At 43.0% G+C, this 19,444-nt stretch overlaps 1 protein-coding gene across 1 annotated transcript in view; it reads left to right on the top strand.

Annotated features, from left to right (window-relative positions):
* Nucleotides 1-19,444, top strand: part of NME7 (NME/NM23 family member 7) — a 127,548-nt gene that overhangs the window by 93,570 nt on the left and 14,534 nt on the right. Inside the window, exons 9-10 of the mRNA XM_066600002.1 lie at nt 5,259-5,327; nt 7,364-7,465. Of these exons, the coding sequence (XP_066456099.1) occupies nt 5,259-5,327; nt 7,364-7,465 (171 nt within the window). The remainder of the gene's footprint in view (nt 1-5,258; nt 5,328-7,363; nt 7,466-19,444) is intronic.

Below are 19,444 nucleotides of genomic sequence, written 5' to 3' on the forward strand. Positions count from 1 at the left end.
AGAACATTTTTTCCATGAAGAATTGATAAATCTATAGTGCATACATTGGCCGGATTATTGGCTTTATTATGTTTTACATCATATGCAGTTAGAATATTCTGTATGAAAGATAATATTCAAGATATCCATCATTTTGCTCCATCATTCAGAAACCATAGCTTTGATACATTTTAATGGTAGCTCAGGTCAAATCATTTGTGTATCTATGTAGCCTTAAATATATGTGGAAATAGACCACCTTAAAGGAGACCTACTGCAAGAAATACACCGATCTCTCTTAACACTAAAACCAGCTGCATAATATTGCGTAGATCCCCCTAGAGCTGCCAAAACAGATCCGACCCGTTGAGACGTGGATTCTACAAGACCTCTGACTGTGTCCAGTGGTATCTGAAACCAAGACAGTAGTAGATTCTTTAAGTCCTGTAAACTGTGAGTTGGAGCCTCCATAGATTAAGCTTGTGTTCCAGCACATTTTACAGATGCTCCATTGAGTTGGGATCTGGGTCAACACCCTGAACTCCTTGTCATGTTCCTCAAACCATTCCTGAACAATTTTTGCAGTGTAAATGGGCACATTATCCTGCGGAAAGATGCCACTGCCATTAGGGATTACCATTGTGACAAAGGGGTGTACTTGGCCTGTAACAGTGTTTAGGTAGGTGGTATGTGTCAGAGAGGAACAGCCTGTTATCCTGCAGTGTTGATATAAAGGAAGGCTAAAGTCAGTTTTCCTTATTTTGAGGAAAAAATATTCCTTCCTGACTCCTAATATTGCCAATCAGAATAAACCTCAGGCTCAATGATGCACTTCCAGTGTTATACTACTCATAACATGTACTATTTTTACACTCAACAAAGGTATCCAGACCCCTTATTAGTGAATTCACCAGGGGCAGGTCCCTGTGAGGTCCAAGGGAGGTACCAGTGAGGCAAGCTAATGGTTGCTGGGAAGCACGATGCTGATGGGCGTTAACGGCCCTTAGGATCACACCCTGCTTGGGTAACCTAGGTTATTTAGCAGCCAGACAGCCAGGGAAGTTTATCCTACATGTGTGTACTGTGACTATTAACAAGAGTACAAACTTTCTGTGATGTTACCAAAACAAATGGACTTCCTGAGTTTTACCACAAGCTCTGGCCTGGATGAGCAAAAACAACCCAAAACTATTTTTTAACTATATTAACAACAAAAGGATTTGCAGGGAGAGCACTGGCCCTTTAACAAATAATGCAGGAGAAATCATTGAAGATGATGGAGAGAAGGCAAACCTATTAAATAGTTTCTTTTCAAGCGTATTCACGAATGAAAAGGAAATGCCACATGAGATGCAGGGGACCAAAATGAACCCCTCACAAAATATCTCATACCTAATGCAGGAGGAAGTGCAGAACCGGTTAAAGAAGATTAAAATCGATAAATCGCCAGGCCCAGATGGAATACACCCAAGGGAACTAAGTGATGTGATAGCTAGGCCGCTATATCTAATATTTATGGATACTATCAAGACCACGGTTGTACCACTGGATTTGCACATTGCCAACGTGGTTCCAATTTACAAAAAGGGGTCCAAAAGTGAGCCTGGTAACTACAGGCCGGTAAGTCTCACTTCAGTAACTGGAAAAATCGAGGGGTTTCTGAGAGACGCCATCGATGAGTACCTCAAGGAGATTAAGGGAATAACTCCTCACCAGCATGGGTTCATGAAGGGTCGATCATGTCAGACCAATCTGATCAGATTCTACGATGAAGTTAGCTCTAGGCTGGACCTGGGAGAGTCTATTGATCTCGTATATCTGGACTTCTCTAAAGCATTTGACATCGTGCAGCATAATAGGCTGATATAAAAAATGAGACAGCTCGGATTGGGTGAAAACGTGTGTATCTGGGTAAAGAACTGGCTCAGGTATAGAAAGCAGTGGGTGGTAATAAATGGTTCATACTCTGATTGGACCACCGTCGCTAGTGGGGTGCCACAGGGTTCAGTTTTGGGCCCCATTCTGTTCAATATATTTATCAACGACCTGATAGAGGGGCTGCACAGTAAAATATCAATATTTGCAGATGACACAAAATTATACAATATCAATACAATGGAGGACAATATACGGCTATAAACGGACCTAGATAAACTGGGGGCTTGGGCTGAAAAATGGCAAATGAAGTTCAATGTTGATAAATGTAAGGTTATGCACATGGGCAGGAGAAACGGATATCACCAATATACACTTAATGTGCTACTGCTAGGAAAGAGTGATATGGAAAAAGACCTGGGGGTACTAGTGGATTGTAGGTTAAACTGGAGTAACCAATGCCAGTCAGCTGCTGCAAAACCTAATAAAGTCTTCGGGTGCATTAAAAGAGGTATAGGGGACAGGGACGAGAACATAATTCTTCCGCTGTATAAGGCACTTCTCAGGCCCCACATGGAATACTGCGCACAGTTCTGGTCACTGCTGCTCAGGAAAGATGTTACAGCGCTTGAGGTGGTTCAAAGAAGGGCAACTAAACTAATACATGGAATGAAGGGACTGGAATACCCAGAGAGGCTATCCAAATTGGGATTATTTACCCTGGAAAAAAGACTACTATGGGGTGATCAAATAGCTATGTATAAATACATGAGGGGACAATACAAGGATCTCTCCCATGATCTGTTTATACCCAGGACTGCGACTGTAACAAGAAGGCATCTGCTACGTCCAGAAGAAAGCAGGTTTCATCGCCAAAACAGAAAAGGGTTCTTTACTGTAAAAGCAGTGAGACTATGGAGCTCTCTGCCTGAGGATGTGGTGATGGCAAAATCCATAGAGAAGTTTAAAAGGGGACTTGATGTCTTTCTAGAGCGGAAGGATATTACAGGATATAGATCTTAGGTTAATTGTTAATCCGGGTATACAGGCAGGTAGGAACTATTAGAGGTTGATCCAGGGATTAGTCTGATTGCCATTAGGGAGTTGGGAAGGAATTTTCCCCCAAAAGGGCAAATTGGCTCTTGCCTCTTGTTTTTTTTTACCTTCCTCTGGATCAACAACATAGGAGGATATACAGGCTGAACTAGATGGACATTGTCTTCATTCGGCCTTACATACTATGTTACTAAGGTGCGACCGGTACTGGTGCATCTTGACGCCACCAGGAGGTCCTGGTGGAGACAAGAGGGACAGCTAGGTGATGCCCCTGTACCTCATTGGCTGCTATAATCGCTCCCCACTGCTGGTGTAAGTATCTGTGGCCTTCTCCGCTGCTGCTGCTCCCGGCTCACTCCTGCGGCGAGTCCCCTCCACTGCTGCTGATCCCGGCTCCCTCCTGCAGCGCGTCCCCTCTGCTGCAGCTGATCCCAGCTTCCTCATGTGCTGCTCCATCGGCTCGACCTTCTCCGCTGCTTCTGCTGCAGTTCCCGCTGTGTGCAGCGCAGTCCTAGCTCCCTCCTGTGCCGCATCCTGGGCCACTGCTGCAGATGTGACACTCCATCAGGCTTCCCCGGTGTTGCAGCTCCCGGTTTGCGTGTGCTGTCGGGCTCTTTCCCCTGCGGTTGTCTGCATGGATTTTAGCCAGCCATCGCGGGTTAGGGATAGTTTAGGTGGTAGGCTTACATTATTACATGTACATTATTGCATATTATGCACGTATTTACAACTAATCATGTAAACCTAAAAGGAAAATAATCTCTATACACAGTGTGCTGCTAGGACCTTTTACACTTCACCCTATTGGGAGCTAGGGGTGTGACAGGGGCGTTCCTGCATCCAAGCCCTGTCAAACCCCTAGCTTCCGGTGGCGTCAAGATACAGCAGTAACGGTGCAACCACCCATCTAGGTGGAAGACAGATGGCATTTCCGAGAATTTAATACCCCCAAGTTGCCACAATGGTTATTTTATCACCCCTCAACTCAGAAGATGCACTTTTCACATTTTTATGTACATTTACAAGTCTTTTCAATTTTTTTCTGGTTAATCTCCATGAAGGATAACTCACAAAAGCCATAAGGCTATAGAAATTCCCTTTTAGTGTACATAACATAACTGAGAATGTTTTTTCATTGCGTATTTTTTACCATCAGTTGTTGAAATAACTGGTTTAAGGGTACCTTCACACGGAAGGACTGTTAGGTACATAAGTGCCTGACAGCCATCCTAAGAGCAATAGTCCTTCAATTAAGTGAAGGCGGAGTGGTCGGGGATCGTTCTGACCACCCGCCTCCATTCACAGTAAACAGGAGTCCCTCACACATTGAGTGTCTCCTATTCACATGGCCTGAGAGTCGCTTGCTTTTAGTTCTGCCAAAAACCATATAGCACCGACACTCAATGCCCTGTCGGCAGCCGTGTGTACACGGGATGATGATCGCCCAAATTTGCTGTTTACAGTGAGAACTTAGGCGATAGTTGCCCTGTGTAAAGCTAGCTTTACTTCTTTAGGTAACTGCAGCTATGCTCCGTCAGCATTCTGGTTGGGGCATTGTATGAATCTAGTGCCTATATACCTTCAGTAGTTGTCCGTTGAACAATTGTTCGTCTGGCAGCTATTCCTTCCAACTTCTGCATACACGCACAGGTTTGCCCGAGCTTGCATGTGTTTTCAATGGGGGGAGTGCAGAAAGCCGCTGCCAGGAGAGCTGTTGTAGCCGCTTATCACCAGGAGGAACAAATTGACCATGCATTGAAATTCAACGTGCCTTATCCTTTTCTTCAGGAAATAGTTGGGAGTTCCCAGCTGGGATATGCATCTTTACGTATATGGTGCTTATTAGCCACACGATCCCCCTTTAACAATACGGAACCACTAAAATACAGAAAATCCCTTCTCAGTTCTTCTGATGCTGCAAGCCGTTGGAAGAACTTCTCTCAATATATCTCCCAATCAAAGACCAAGTTGGATCATCTATGACCATAGCAGTAACACCTATGCCACAATTTAGTCTAGGGATATCTATGCATTAGATGCCATAGCACCCAAGGGCAATCCACATAAACATAGCCAGACCATGCAAACTCAACTCCGGTCGGAGTCCTATAAATGTGGATTTGAATATTGCAGGACACATACATATTTTGACTGCAAGACCGTTGCTATTGCTTGATATCAATATTGTTTGTATCATTGCTCACAGGCCGCCTGTTGATAAGTGCTATCATTTAGTGTCCGTGTAAAAGCCCTGAGTTGTCTGCCGTGTTCCACAAATAGATGTAATTGAATAGGGACTTAACATGTAATCTGATTTTAGATTATCTTGTTCTTTGCTTGTGTTTCAGTTTACTATGGAAAAGGCCAATGCTGAAGAATTCTATGAAGTTTACAAAGGGGTTGTAGCTGAGTACACAGTAAGTGCAATTTCATGGGCCACCCCCTAGTTTACTGTCTGTGGGGTAGCAAGGAGAGTGGGAAGAGTATAAAGATCTCTTCCATCTGCCTCCACCTTCTCGCTAACCTACAGATAGTAGAAAAGAGTGCAGATGAAGAGGGCAAGAAGGCCTGACTGTAGGATCACATGGCACACACAGTCTGTAAACTTGGGTAGACATAGGTCTGTATAGGAGCTTAACATACAATATCAATCAACAGTTGCAAGTCTTTGGACTATCCCATGAAACTCTACATCTCCCAAAAGTTTACTTACCAGAAGGTCCTCATTTCAAAGATTACTTGCTGTTCTCTGCTAGGCCACAGATAAAGTCTGTGTAGGACATGACAACTAGGTAGCATTAGCGTGAGCCACATGACAGTGAAAGAAAGAAAGCACCGTTTGCTTACTCCTATAGACAATATGCACATAGATCATTGTAATCATATTTCTTCTATTCTATTTGGGTCAAGATTTTAAACCAACCCTATTTCCTTTGCTTAAACATTACTTTTCTTACTTTAAAGTAACCCTCCGGTCCAAACACAAAGATGGCCACACCAGCTGACTGCCTGATACACACTGTGCATTAGTATGTATCATTTTTCTAAGACTTTACACTTGCTTTGATTGAGCAGGTGAGCAGCATTGGCTAGCCACATTAGCATGTAGTGACTTAAGGCCCATTTACATGTAACGATTATCGCTCAAAATTCATTCAAATGACCGAAAATGAGTGATAATTGTTACATGTAACTGCGAGCAGAACAATGCAGCTGTTTGCACAGCTGGGTGTTTGCTTATTCACAAGCTGGGCTCTGCAAACAGCTCCTGGAGGCCCTTTTACATGCAAATGAAGATAATAATGTGTTCATGGCCATTAACACTTTATGCAAATAGGTCGCAAAATCTTTCAGTCGATTAAAAGATTATCTTTGTGTGTAAATGGGTCTTTAGACTACTGATGTATACTAATGCACAGTGTGCATTAGATAGACAGAGAAGCAGTTTGGCTATATTTGTTTCTCCAGGACTGAAAGATCGCTTTAAAAGGAGTCTGTCTGCATTTTTGTTGATGCCAAACTGCTGACAACATTAGGAAGGGGCAAGGGTGTAAAGATACCCTCTATTGATACTTTTAGTTCCCATGTAGTCAGAAGAACTCAGGATAAGCGTCACCATCATGTGATCAGGGGCGGAGCATGACAGTGACGTCATCACAGGTTCTTCATCTCCGGACAGCAGCCGTGTGCGTGCAGGACCTTTGATAATGTCACCATCATGTAATCAGGGGTGGAGCATGTAAGTCACTCACAAACCCACTCACGCACAAACGGACAGGTCATCGTTATTAGTTTGATTGCTTTGATTTTATTATTAAATACTGTCAAAATTCAATAAAAATATTGTTTAAAAAAGTTTAAAAAACTAGTTCTCATCTTATTTAACCCTAGTTGTCAAAAGTGGAATATCACAGCTAACTATTGTATCTTGAGAGGCCATTGCGCTTTCATTATGATGATCTCCGCATATGATTTATGAAAACTTGCTACATCTCCGTGTTACTGTACTGATTTATTGACCTTTCTCACTTACTTTCAACGGAATGTCTTCGGTTATTAGTCCTAGAAATCAATCTATTCTGTTGCACTGCAATGTAAATATGAGCAAATAGATTGAGGTGGAGGAAAAGCAGGATAAAAGTGCACTGACAGTCATAAAGAAGCACTGAGTAAATCAGAGATCTATTGCTGTAACACCAGGCACTCTCGGTTCTATGCAGTCTGTTAGATTCTGTGCAATATTGGCCTACAGAAAACTATCACATCTATCAAATTGTCAGCATGACAAACTAAATTTTCTATTACTCTACATCAATTTAGATCTTGTGACTTGTTTCAGTTGTGGGTTGAGTGTTCTTGATTGCATCATTTCTTATGTCCTTGATGGAAACTATTATACCATCCAGATATATTTTGTTATTAATTAACTGGGAAATCTGTTCCTTTGTCCTAGGAAATGGTGGTTGAACTATGTTTTGGTCCTTGTCTAGCAATGGAAATACAGGCAACGGATGCCTCAACATCCTTTAGAAAGTTTTGTGGACCTGCAGATCCTGTAAGTAAATCATATGGGGGGTTGAAGGATTACACTTGAGGCCTTAGTATGTCAACGGGTATTCTAATATGCTGTCATATCGTCTCTGCCTACCATCTTCATCATAGTTATAACAACACAAGATCCTGTTTCATTCTAAAGCACATTCTCTTTTTTTAGCTAACAACTCAAAATTGGTCTTCCAGAGGGGTGATCCTCTCAAAGAAGATGGCCAATATGTATAGTATAGGGTAGATCTGAAAATCTGGTCTGGATAAAGAGGTGACCTTTGTATTTGTAAGTGATAATAACTGGATTTGTTTCAATACTAGCCAGTCATTCAGCATTATACCAGATTGTTTACTCGGAAAATGGAAAAGTAACAGCTTAAAATCTCATTATCAAATAGAAAATGGTGCCAAGTTATGGTGGCAGGTGGTACAATTAATTGCTTTCTAAAAATAAGACATTAGTCTAGTTAAGAGAAATTAGACAAACAGATTAGTGTAGATAGATCAGAGAGGCTGACGGAATATACGGTTACTACACACTCAACTTTAGGGAAATTGACAGCCTAAACAGAGGGTCTTTCTGTAAATGACGTTGATAAACTGCACGGTAGGTAGAATGCAATATGTTACCCCACCTAAATATAGAGATGTCATGAACTGTAAAATACCGCTAGCAGAGACTGCTCTTTACCGAAACAAAGTGAGGCCAAGTCAACTAACCAAAAACTATGCAAGCGGAGCGCTGGCCAACAATCTCAGGAATTTACTGGAGTAATCGACACACTTTTAACGTAAGTGCGGACTCAAGTAAAGGGCAGAAAATACATAACTGACAGCACAACAGTAGAGAAAGATGTGTGAAACATGCTGCTATCTTCTGGGTTATCCTAGGTTACAACAATGTCAACCTAGGTAATGTTTTATCCATTCTTCGGACCAAATGTGAAGGCTATGTACACTCGGGAAAAAAAATGTTGTGGTCTAATTCTGCATCCATACTTCTTTCTGTCTGTTCCCTACTTCATACTAGCATACTTTCAGTAAGGCCCTTTTACATGCAAAGATAATCTTTCAAACAAATGAAAGATTTAGTGATCCATTTGCATAAAGTGTTAATGGACATTAACACTTTTTCATCTTCATTTGCATGCAAAAGGACTTCCACAAGTTTGAGTCCAGTGTGAGTCCAGTGTGAGTTTAAACACACGCCCAGCTGTGCAAACAGCTGCCAGCACAATCCTTTGTTCTCCTTAGGGCTGTCGGGATATTCCAGTGTTCTCCTTGTGGCTGGTGTAAACATGCCACGGGAAGAACATCCTGCAGTCTTTTGAAAGATGAGCAAGATACCTTCAAATGGAATGTATTTGCTCAGTCTTTCAGCGGCTAAACGATGGATTTTAAGTAAACCAAGATCCATCGTTCAAGCGAAAAGTGCACGATGCCCGCGTTTACATGTAACAATTATCGCTCATTTTCGGCCGTTTGGACGAATTTTGAGTGATAATCGTTGTGTGTAAAAGGGCCTTTCGTAAGAAGTGGGGATGAAATGCAAGAGAGAATGACTGCAGGATGAGAGTTGTTTGTAGTCTTGCCGTGGAAGCGCATAGGACTGCATAGGAACAGTAGAAACAAAATGTTAGGGAATGTTTAAAGAGCTTTTGTCATCAGATACAAGCCCAGTGCCTGGGGCAAACTGCTGAGCAACCTAGTGGCAACGCTGGCAAGGAGCTGATTTTGCTTGGGAAAGCTGGAGCCAGCCAGGTATTGCAGCCAGCTGCAGTGTAGTATTACAGGACCGTCATGCATATGAATGGCCATCCTGTAATACAATTACGGCACAAAATCCACCTGAACGAGAGCTGCTATTAAGGCGCTTTTACATCTAACTATGGTTGGAATGAGCGACCGATGTCCGAGTTCGCTCATTTGCTTGTGCAGTTGGTTTTTATGGCAGATCATTTGCTCGTTAAGTCGTTCAGTCTTTCACATTCACCGAATGATCGATATTTAGACGGAACGATTAGTGACCGAGCCCACAATGATTTTCATGCTTGCATGAAATAAACGATGAATGATAAGCGGAATAATTAATGTTCGATCTCTGGCTGTCTTCACACTGGACGATTATCATTCATTTTTGCTTGCTTAAACGATTTTTTGAACAATAATTGCTCCATGTAAAATGGCCTTTACAGAGCAGCTCTCCATTTCAAGTCATAGAGGGGGATCCAGAGGACCCCAACCTGACATACAGGGGGGAGCCCACACAACAGGTGACCCTAACATGGCATATGAAGAGAGGCTGTGTATTTGGCTTAACCCCTTTAATTAGGAACTATTAAAAAGTTACTTTGCTTTTCATTTTAGATGCATAGGAACAAGAAAAACAATGGTTGAGAAGGCCGGCAGAGCCTTGTCAGCTCAACACATCATTAGGCTCCTTGTGTAATAATGCTTTCACTCAATATATTTGATAGTGCACCTAAATTCTGCAAATGTTCTGTTCCGGTATACAGTATCATGCAGCTCACTGTGGTGTATATAATGTATGGCTCTTATCACACTACGGGTGGTATATGTATTGCCAGTTTCCAGGTGCTCAGTCATATCTACAATGCATATTCTACAATATGATTGATATTTCATGCTAAATATTGTGCACGTGTAGTATCCTACAGATGAGTATATAAAGCCATTACAGTGTGACTCAACAGTACTACTGATGTCTGTAAGCTTCTTGTCATCTGGTGAACTCCTCATCAGTGTTGACAGAGTTCTGCCTCGGGCCTCATTACACTATTATCCATCTCTGGACGGCATTTATTCATGCTATCTAAATTGTATTCTTTTTTTAGGATTGACTGTATACTAGTAGATCAGATCTTTCAATGCTCTGTCCTTTCATCTGTGATATTAAGTGTGTCGTGGAGATGCAGTAGTCATGCAGTTTGTAATTCTGGTATTCAGGTTTGTATTTTAGAGGGGTGGTCCAGGATCGGCCACTGCTATCCCAGCACTGGCCGGTTCACTTGGATGGGGCCAAGCTAGAATACCTGACACAACTGATAAAAGAAGCGATGCTACTCTTTAAAGAAAGTAGACCCTTTTTTTCTAGTCCCGGACAACCACTGTTGTGTCTCCTATATACTGTACAATTAACTATGCTACTTCCACAAGTCACATGCAATATACATACTAAGGAGATAAGAAGCCACGTGACAAAATATGGGGGTCAGAAATCATTGCTGTTACATCCCCTAAAAGATCTAGATTGTTTTCCACCTGTCATACTATTTCATTAGTTAGGCTACATTCACATGAGCTTGAATTGCGCGCGAATATGAACTCCTTTCTCTTGAATGAAGTCATACACCTGAGCAGGTTTTTTCTCCCACTCGCTGCATGACCTATTTTTTTGCGTACCTTGGAACGCATCGGCCATTGTTTTCAATGATAGTCAAACACGTGGCATGCCGTCCGCTGTGCTTGCAAGTACATTGTGTTGTTTTCCATTGAAATCATGGTGAAACACTTGCCGATCCTCTGATGAGCATGGAACAGGCGCCAGAGGATCGTAGTTTTACAGAAGTGATACAGGGTGTTTTTGCATGAAAAAATGCCTCGGATCTGCGGGTAAAGGTAGTTCCTTCCTGGGGTGGGGGGCTATTTTTGCTGTACCTTATACCTTTTGCTGTATTATAAGATCATTCCTAATTTTTCCATTCTTCTTCTCACCCTAGTTGTATGAATACAAGTGAAGCTTGCAACAGTATTGTAACATTTGCAGCGAGGGTACGAAGTAATGTGCGGGAAGTTTCTGATATTTTCATTTCCCTGCGGCTATCCTTGTTCGGCACACAGCACTATCCAGAGTTTTATGCTGAGAACACAATCCAGTAAATCAGGTTTCCATAAGGCAGGTCCGTTTTTTTCCATTGTAGCATTAATTAGCATAAAAAGGTGCTGTGGCATGTACTTCTATCAGATCTGCCTGCACACACCTTGACACATTCGGCTAAGAAAACCTCGGGGCTCCTTTTCTTTAGCCCCTCTTCTCCCAGTTTTCTACTGTAGTATTATGTGACATTTTGATGGGACGGCACCAGAGAATGGCATGGCTTCCCTCCTGACAATTAGCGGAGAGCAGGCCACACGTGTGCAGACACATTCATGTAATCAAACGGGGTTCAAGGAATTACTAATTCAGAGGATCTAGAGGAGAACTACCATAAAAATGCTGAATTTCTCCTTCGGTAGTTCCTTCTTGGAATCTGTACCTGGTTTATTTGCGTAATGCTGACATTCATGTGTTGTTTTGACATATGTAAATACCTTTTAACCCTTTCCAATCCAATTTGTATCCTGGTTTTCCTAGGGGGCTTACTCTTCTTCTGTCGTTATACAACGGCGCTATATGCTGGCTAAAGCCAGTACTGCATGAGGTGACACGTTGGATAGGCTTCGACAGCAGAGAGGCTGGCAATATACAGTAAGAGAACCCAGACGGACATCTTCCAACATCAGAGCTGTACAGCCTTAAATCATAATGTCTTCAGAGGTCAGACAGTGGATTGGAAAGTGTTAACATGGGTACAACTCTAAAATAAACCAAGTTGTAATCTACTTTAATTGGAAATTGTGATCCCTTCCCATGCCGCTGGTACACGCCGGTCCTGTTTACTATCCATATGCGATGACATGATATCCATGAGACATCACATCACAAGATTGCAACAGCCGATGACTGCTGTGTAATGGGCGTCATGTCATAGCAGTGGGGCTCAATTGTTGTGAAGAAGGTCAACTCTATAGGACTTGTGGAAATAACCAAGTGAGATAAAAGAGGAGCCTAACAACCCTAGGCCCCCCATCGGGTATATGTCACTATGAATCGTTATCAACGTAACGTCACCTGGATTACTCATAACATATTCATTGGATACCAGCAGTGGGCTATAGAGGGACAATTTGAATGAAGGGGAAAGAAGGGGGCCAACAAGTACTTTAATTTACTTTGAAATTAATACTAATACGTTTTAGATAATGATATCATTTTATGAGTTTCTAAGAACTTTACTTTGACAGATATATAAGATAAAAGAACACAACTGTTCCTAATGACCTACTCGCTGAATGATTTATTAACTAGAAAGAATATGCTGCTTATTAAGTTGCAGCTTGATAGAGTCTCTGAAATGTCAATTAGCAGCGGTATACATGAGGGTTCTAGCCTTCCAAAGGACGAAATAGCAGGTGATCTAAAAGAGAAGGGAAAAAATAACTCCAAAGTATCGGGAAATGTGTTGAAATATATGAGGATGGCTTCTCTGGATGTCCTGTGTACATCTTTATAAGGAAGATTGCTAGTGAAATTCCAGTAACCTGTACTACGGTAGTTGGATGTCAGGATCCAGAAGCGTTCATGTCATCACTGTTATCAGCCTTTCTCTCATTCATGAAATCCTATTGTTTTCTGAAATCTAGTTAGACCTGATATAGCTGTCTATAATGGAGTAGTCAATAATGTTATGTACTGTAACTTATGCTTCACCACAGGAAGCTGGCCTGGCACCAGATAACTTTCCTGGGCTGCTGCATCCCAGCTGCTTCTTATTTACCAGCAATGATGTAAGAGGGAGTCCCTTTCCATCCTCACTCTCTGCATCACAGCATCTCCCCGGTCCTACTGTCTCTTGGGCTACAGTATACTTCTCTGTCACTCGATCATCTCCGGTAGGCCTATCTCCTTGCCCCAGCTGTGGTCTATGGCTTTACTGGTTGGCTCTGATCTGGCCAAGTAGGACTGAGACTACTTTTCCTCCCACTCACTGACTGTCCAATCTCCTGACAGCCATGTTCTCTATCACACACCTCCAAATCTGTGGCCATCTACTGGTCACCACAATAGGATTGACCAGTGCTTCTTTTCCCAGGACTCTGCTGTCCTCTGTCTTCATCTAATCCTATCTCTGCAACAGGCAAGTGAAGCTGACACCCTCAGCAAGGGCTGCAAGCTTACTATGGACATGCGCAGGAACTCCCATGGTTTGAAGCAGCTGGCACCCTTAACCCTTTCCAATCCACTGTCTGACGTCTAAAGACATTCTGATTGAAGGCTGTACAGCTCCGATGTCGGAAGGCATCCGGCAGGGTATTCTTACTGTAGATTACTGGCTGCTCTGTTGTCGGGGGTCTCTCCAGCATGTCCGATACCGCATTAGTGGCTCTAGCCAGCAGATGGCGCCATTGTATAATGGCAGAAAGAGAAAACCCCCTAGGAAACCCTGAATACAAAATTGGATTGCAAAGGGTTAAGCCCCATTTACACGCAAAGATGATCGCTCAAAATTTGTTCATAAGATAGCTTGAGTGACAGTTTGAGCAGTCATTTTGCATCAACTACTTATTAGCTTCATTTTCATGTAAATGAAGCTCATGTAAATGAAGCTCCATTCGCTGTATGCAGATAACAGCGGGTGGTTTGTTATCTGCCTCCAGCCTCATTGTTCTCCTGGGGTATAGCAGCTGAAAACAGTGTTATCAGAGCTCCCGTGGAGAATCATAGTGTTTGGTCCCTGCTATCAGCTGTCCAGCTAAACGATGGCTTTTATGTTGGGCTAAAAATCATCGTTCGGCCGAAAAGCTAACGATGGTGGCATTTACACACAACGATTATCGCTCAAAATACATTGTTTGAACGAATTGTGAGCGATAATCGTTGTGTGTTAATGGGCTTTTATTTAAGTTACTCTTGCTTTATTTTTATGCAGATGACGCACTAGCTGCGTCTTCATGTGCATCACAAAGGGACCAGTCAAACTACTAATGGCCACTTGTCCATTATATGTATGTATGTGTGTGGATGCTTCTCATGCTCTGCCCTTGGTGACGTCATCGCAGGTCCTGCAGCGTATATAAAACACAGAGCCTGACCCACAGAACAAAAACAAATTTAGGGCTATTGGAAGGGGAGGATCAGGATGGAGTAGTGCTGTTTGTGTAATGTGTGGGAATCAGCATGTATGTAGTACAGCTGTGTATGTACTGTCTGGCCATCAGCATGGATGTAGTAGAGCTGTGTGTGTAATGGGTGGGAATCAGGATGCATGTAGTAGAGCTGTGTGTGTAATGGGTGGGAATCAGGATGCATGTAGTAGAGCTGTGTGTGATGTGTGGGAATCAGCAAGGATGTAGTAGAGTTGCGTGTGTCATTTGTGGGAATCAGCATGGATATAGTAGAGCTGTTTGTGTAATGTTTGGGAATCAGATTGGATGTAGTACAGCTGTATGTGTAATGCCAGGCCATCAGCATGGACGTAGTACAGCTGTGTGTGTAATCAGTGGGAATCAAGATGTATGTAGTAGAGTTGTGTGTGATGTGTGTGAATCAGCATGGATGTGTAGTTGAGCTGTTTGTGTCGTGTGGGAATCAGGATGGATTTAGTAGTGCTGTGTGTGTTGTGTGGGAATCGGGATGGATGTAGTAGAGCTGTGTATGTCGTGTGGGGGTCAGTATGGATGTATTACAGCTGTGTGTGTGATGTCTGCGCATGATCATGGATGTAATACAGCTGTGTGTGTGATGTCTGGGAATCAGGATGGATGTAGTAGAGCTTTGTGATGTGTGGGATCAGGATGAATGTAGTAGAGCTGTGTGATGTGTGAGGTCAGTATGGACCTCCCTTCTCTCTCCCCAATCATTTCATTTCACAGATTTCCTGCTACTTTGTGTTGCCTGGCTCTTATTCCCACAGAGCCCCTACCGTTTTCTGTCTCCCTGCCCCTTCCCCATACAGAACCCCTAACACTTTGCATTCCCCTTTTCCTCTTATCACAGAGCCCTCAACCCCACAGACACTGCTCTTTTCCCTCCACAGAGCTCCTGTCACTTTTTGACCTCTCCTGGTAACCCCTCACAGAGCTCTTGCCTTTCCACCCTACAAAGTCCCGGTTACCTTGTGGACTTCCCCTTCCTCTTCCACTGATCTCTCTTACGATAATGGGGGTTTAGGGAACCAGACTCTAGTTGTATGGACCCAAAAATTATTAATGCTGGCCCTTGTGTACATGCTGCTCTTGTGAGAACAAGACTGCTGCTTTACTCCCATAGTTTTGCAAGATCAGACTGAGTGATGATGGTTGTTAGGGTATGCAGGAATGGGCCAACTACGGGCACTGAACCACCAGGTACACTGTTTTACTGCTGCATCTCCTTCACGGGTTTGGATGCAGTTAGAAACATAGTCTAAAGTTAGAGAAAATTGTGAGATTAATCCCTCTTTGCATTCTTTGAAAGTTGAGAGATTAGGTGAATATCAAAGGCAACTTCCAGCATCACAGCAGTGTCTCAATGAACTATGTCACTACAAGGACCACCAACCCCATCACATGATGTGCTTCTGTAGTTGGTCTTACTCATAGCCTGAAAGACCAATATTTTACCGTGATGATGGACTCTTTTCTTTTTTATATTTGTGGTGGACTTTGCTCTTTGCGTTTGTTTGTGCACAGGTGGAAAATGGATACCTTGGATGTTAGGTGAATGTTACATGATGAAGACTGTAGTGCTCATATATCCATATTGTGGCCGTCATTGTAATAGCTGGAATCCTTTTGAGATCCAATAATGATTATTAACCATTCAGTCGTTGCCGATTGGGTCACCCGATGGATTAACTCTCGCCATTTTGGTCTATTAAGTGCAGCTTCTTTTAAGTGGCAAATAGTCATGCCAGCACCTGCCATGATTGTGTCTAACCAGTGAGTTCTTGAACCACTGACAAATCCCAGTATAATCTCCTTCTCCAGTCCATTTGCTAGCATTACGTGTCCAAAATAGGATCGCTTTTGTTTTGAAATCTTCGCCTCTAGGATTTTTGGCCTGACACGATCCAGTACCTCCTTGTTAGTGATTCTCGCTATCCAAGGCATCTGAAGAATCTCCAACACCTTAATTCAGAATCGTCTAACTTCCTGCGGACATCCTTTTTAAGTGTCCACTTTCATGAGCAAAAGTAGGAAAAATAATTGCATTTACTAGGCAGCTCTTGGTTCTGAAACTGATGTCTTTACTTTTCCACATCTTGTCCATTCCTAGCCAAGCCACACGGCTCGGTGCTATTCTTTGTTTAATGTCTGAGCTGCATTCTCCATTGTGATTTATCTTGGACCCAAGGAATATGTAATCTGGTGCGGCATCAATCTCTTCATTGTTCATTTTGATGGTGGTTCTAACATTTCCAGTAGTTGTCATGATCTTTTGTCTTTCCTGATGTTTAAGACTGCCTGCCCACGAACGGATCTTTGCTGCGGAATCCGCGACGGACGTACGCACAATGGATTCACAGCAAATACCGTCCATAGCATGCTATGGGAAAACGCTTTTTCCTGCACACTTGTGGAAACCAATAGCTTTTGTTTTGAAATCTTCGCTTCTGGGGACGTTTTTGGCTTGACACGATCTAGTACTTCATGTCAAGCCATTTTTGCGCGGATTCCACACAGACTGCTTCCATTGAAGTCAATGAAAGCTGTCCAACCCGCGGCCCGTCCGCAATTAACATTGCGGATAGGTTGCGGATGCCACGTCATCGCCTAGCGGCAGTGCGGGGCGCAAAATTTTTAAAAAGAAATTTGTACTGCGCATGTCTGACGGCGAGCCACTAGCTCCATCAGCAGTACGGGTGTAGAACAGAAATGACAGGTATGCCGCTGTTGTCAGGGCTCCCCCATGTGGAATCTGGCTCTGACGTGTGCAGATGGCCTAAGAAAAGACTTTCTATCTCACATCTTTCTTTGACTGCCAGTATTAACTGTTCTGGATCATCTTGACTTATTTCTGACTCGGCTAAGCCGATTTTTCTCACAACTGCCTCAACATAGATGCTGAAAAGAAATGGTGACAGAATGCACCCTTGGTGCACTCCTTTTCTAATTTTGAACCAGTCTGTGTCCCCAAATTGTGTTCTGACTGTTGCTTCCTGATTGATATAGAGTGATCTTATGAGCTCAATGAAATGTGCCGGGACACCCATTTGTTTGGGGAAAATCCAGAGCTTTTCATGGTCTACACAATCGAAAGCCTTAGGGCTCATGTCCACGGGCAAAATGAGATTTAAAATCCGCAGCGGATTTTAACTCTTCTCCCGCACGCGGATCCGCACCCCATAGGGATGCATTGACCACCCGCGGGTAGATAAATACCCGCGGATGGTCAATAAAAGTGATTTTAAAAAAAATGGAGCATGAAAAAATCTGGACCATGCTCCATTTTCGTGCGGGTCTCCCGCGGGGTCGGCTCCCGCGGGCTTCTATTGAAGCCTATGGAAGCCGTCCGGATCCGCGGGAGACCTAAAATAGGAATTTAAAGCATTTACTCACCCGCAGCGGGCCGCGAAGCTCTGCTCTTCCTCACGGCCGCATCTCCCTTGCTTCGGCTCGGCGGATGTGCCCGGCGCATGCGCGCGGCACGTCGACGACGTGCCGGCGACGTGCCGCCGGCGTCAGGAATTCATCCGCCGGCCGAAAATGAAGATCCGGCCGTGAGGAACAGCTGACCTTCTCCGCCCGCGCCGGATAGGTAAATGCTTTTAAATTCTTTTTTTCAGCGCTCATGTCCGCGGGGCAGGAGGGACCCGCTGCAGATTCTACATGGAGAATCTGCAGCGGATCTTATTTTCCCCGTGGACATGAGGCCTTAGTGTAGTCAATAAAACAGAGGTAGAGGTCTTCTTGGTATTCTCTTGCTTTCTCCACGATCAGCCTCAGGTTTGAAATAAGATCACGAAGGCCTCTGCCTTTTTGAAAACCAGCTTGTACATCAGGCATTTTGAATTCCATGATTTGGGATCGAGATCCAATAGTAAAAAATCAATAGATGGTTGTCTGGCAATTGTATATAATCTTGTGAGTCTTATACAATGGTTACATTACAGAGGACGGCTCTTACACTCAATCACTGGAATGTGAATCAGTCATGTGTATATTTCCCATATGATGCAGCCTATTCATGGGTCTGTACCAGCTATTCTATGTAGACACATAATGGGGAAGTCAGACTGGTCACATCTTTCATAACTAAAATACATTGTGATATACTGTGTAAGTCATTGGTAGGAAATGCTGTAACTCAGTATTTTCCCCAATTTGTATATATACTTTGCCCATAGGCATTAAAGCAATTTTGAGCAATTTTATGTTGTTTTGACTCTAAACACAAAATAATTTTAAGAGGTGTTGGAAATGTGCTATGCTATAGAACATATACCGCATGCAACCTGCTACTTGGCTGTTTCCATCAATGCCATAGACTCTGACTACAGCAGCAGGGTATGTCATTCCATTCATACTCATTCTAGGTGTGGGGAACTGGAGTCCCAGCATTCGGATGCCCACTTATGTAGCAGTTGTCACCTATTCAGTGCATAGTTGATAAATGCTTCGGACTGGAATATCTTTTTAACTCCATCAAACACCATTGATGTCGAATGATATTCCAACTATGAGCTAGGCCTAGTTGCCCAACATCAGTGCTCAAACCTCATTTATGTCCAGTTAGGTGCACACAATGACAGCCAAGCTCCAGACTCTAATAAGAACCCTTAGCAAAAGAGTGGAGGCTGTTACAAAATGATAATGTAGTATATGTTGTACCCATTCCTGAGGAAGGACAGGTTGTTTTTTTCACTGCCCAAAACAGCGCTGTATCTTGTTGTTTTCAATTTGTAGGAAAATGGCGACACCATAGGAGAAGTTGTTTTCTGTGCTTGAGTTTGCGAAGTGTGAATCCATTGTTTAAGTGCAACGATTCCAAAAACAGCCACCGTGTCACAAGCAAATTTATGGTTGGCACAGAAAATTTGTTGAACTTTGTTGCATATACAACACCTCAGGGACCATGAAACTGTAAACGTGACACCCAGCGCTGCCACATAATAGAAAATAGAACTTACTAGTATGTCATAAAAAACTTTAGACCTTCCTCTTTCCA

This window comes from Eleutherodactylus coqui, chromosome 4, assembly GCF_035609145.1.
Source record: "Eleutherodactylus coqui strain aEleCoq1 chromosome 4, aEleCoq1.hap1, whole genome shotgun sequence".
Taxonomy (NCBI): Eukaryota; Metazoa; Chordata; class Amphibia; order Anura; family Eleutherodactylidae; genus Eleutherodactylus; species Eleutherodactylus coqui.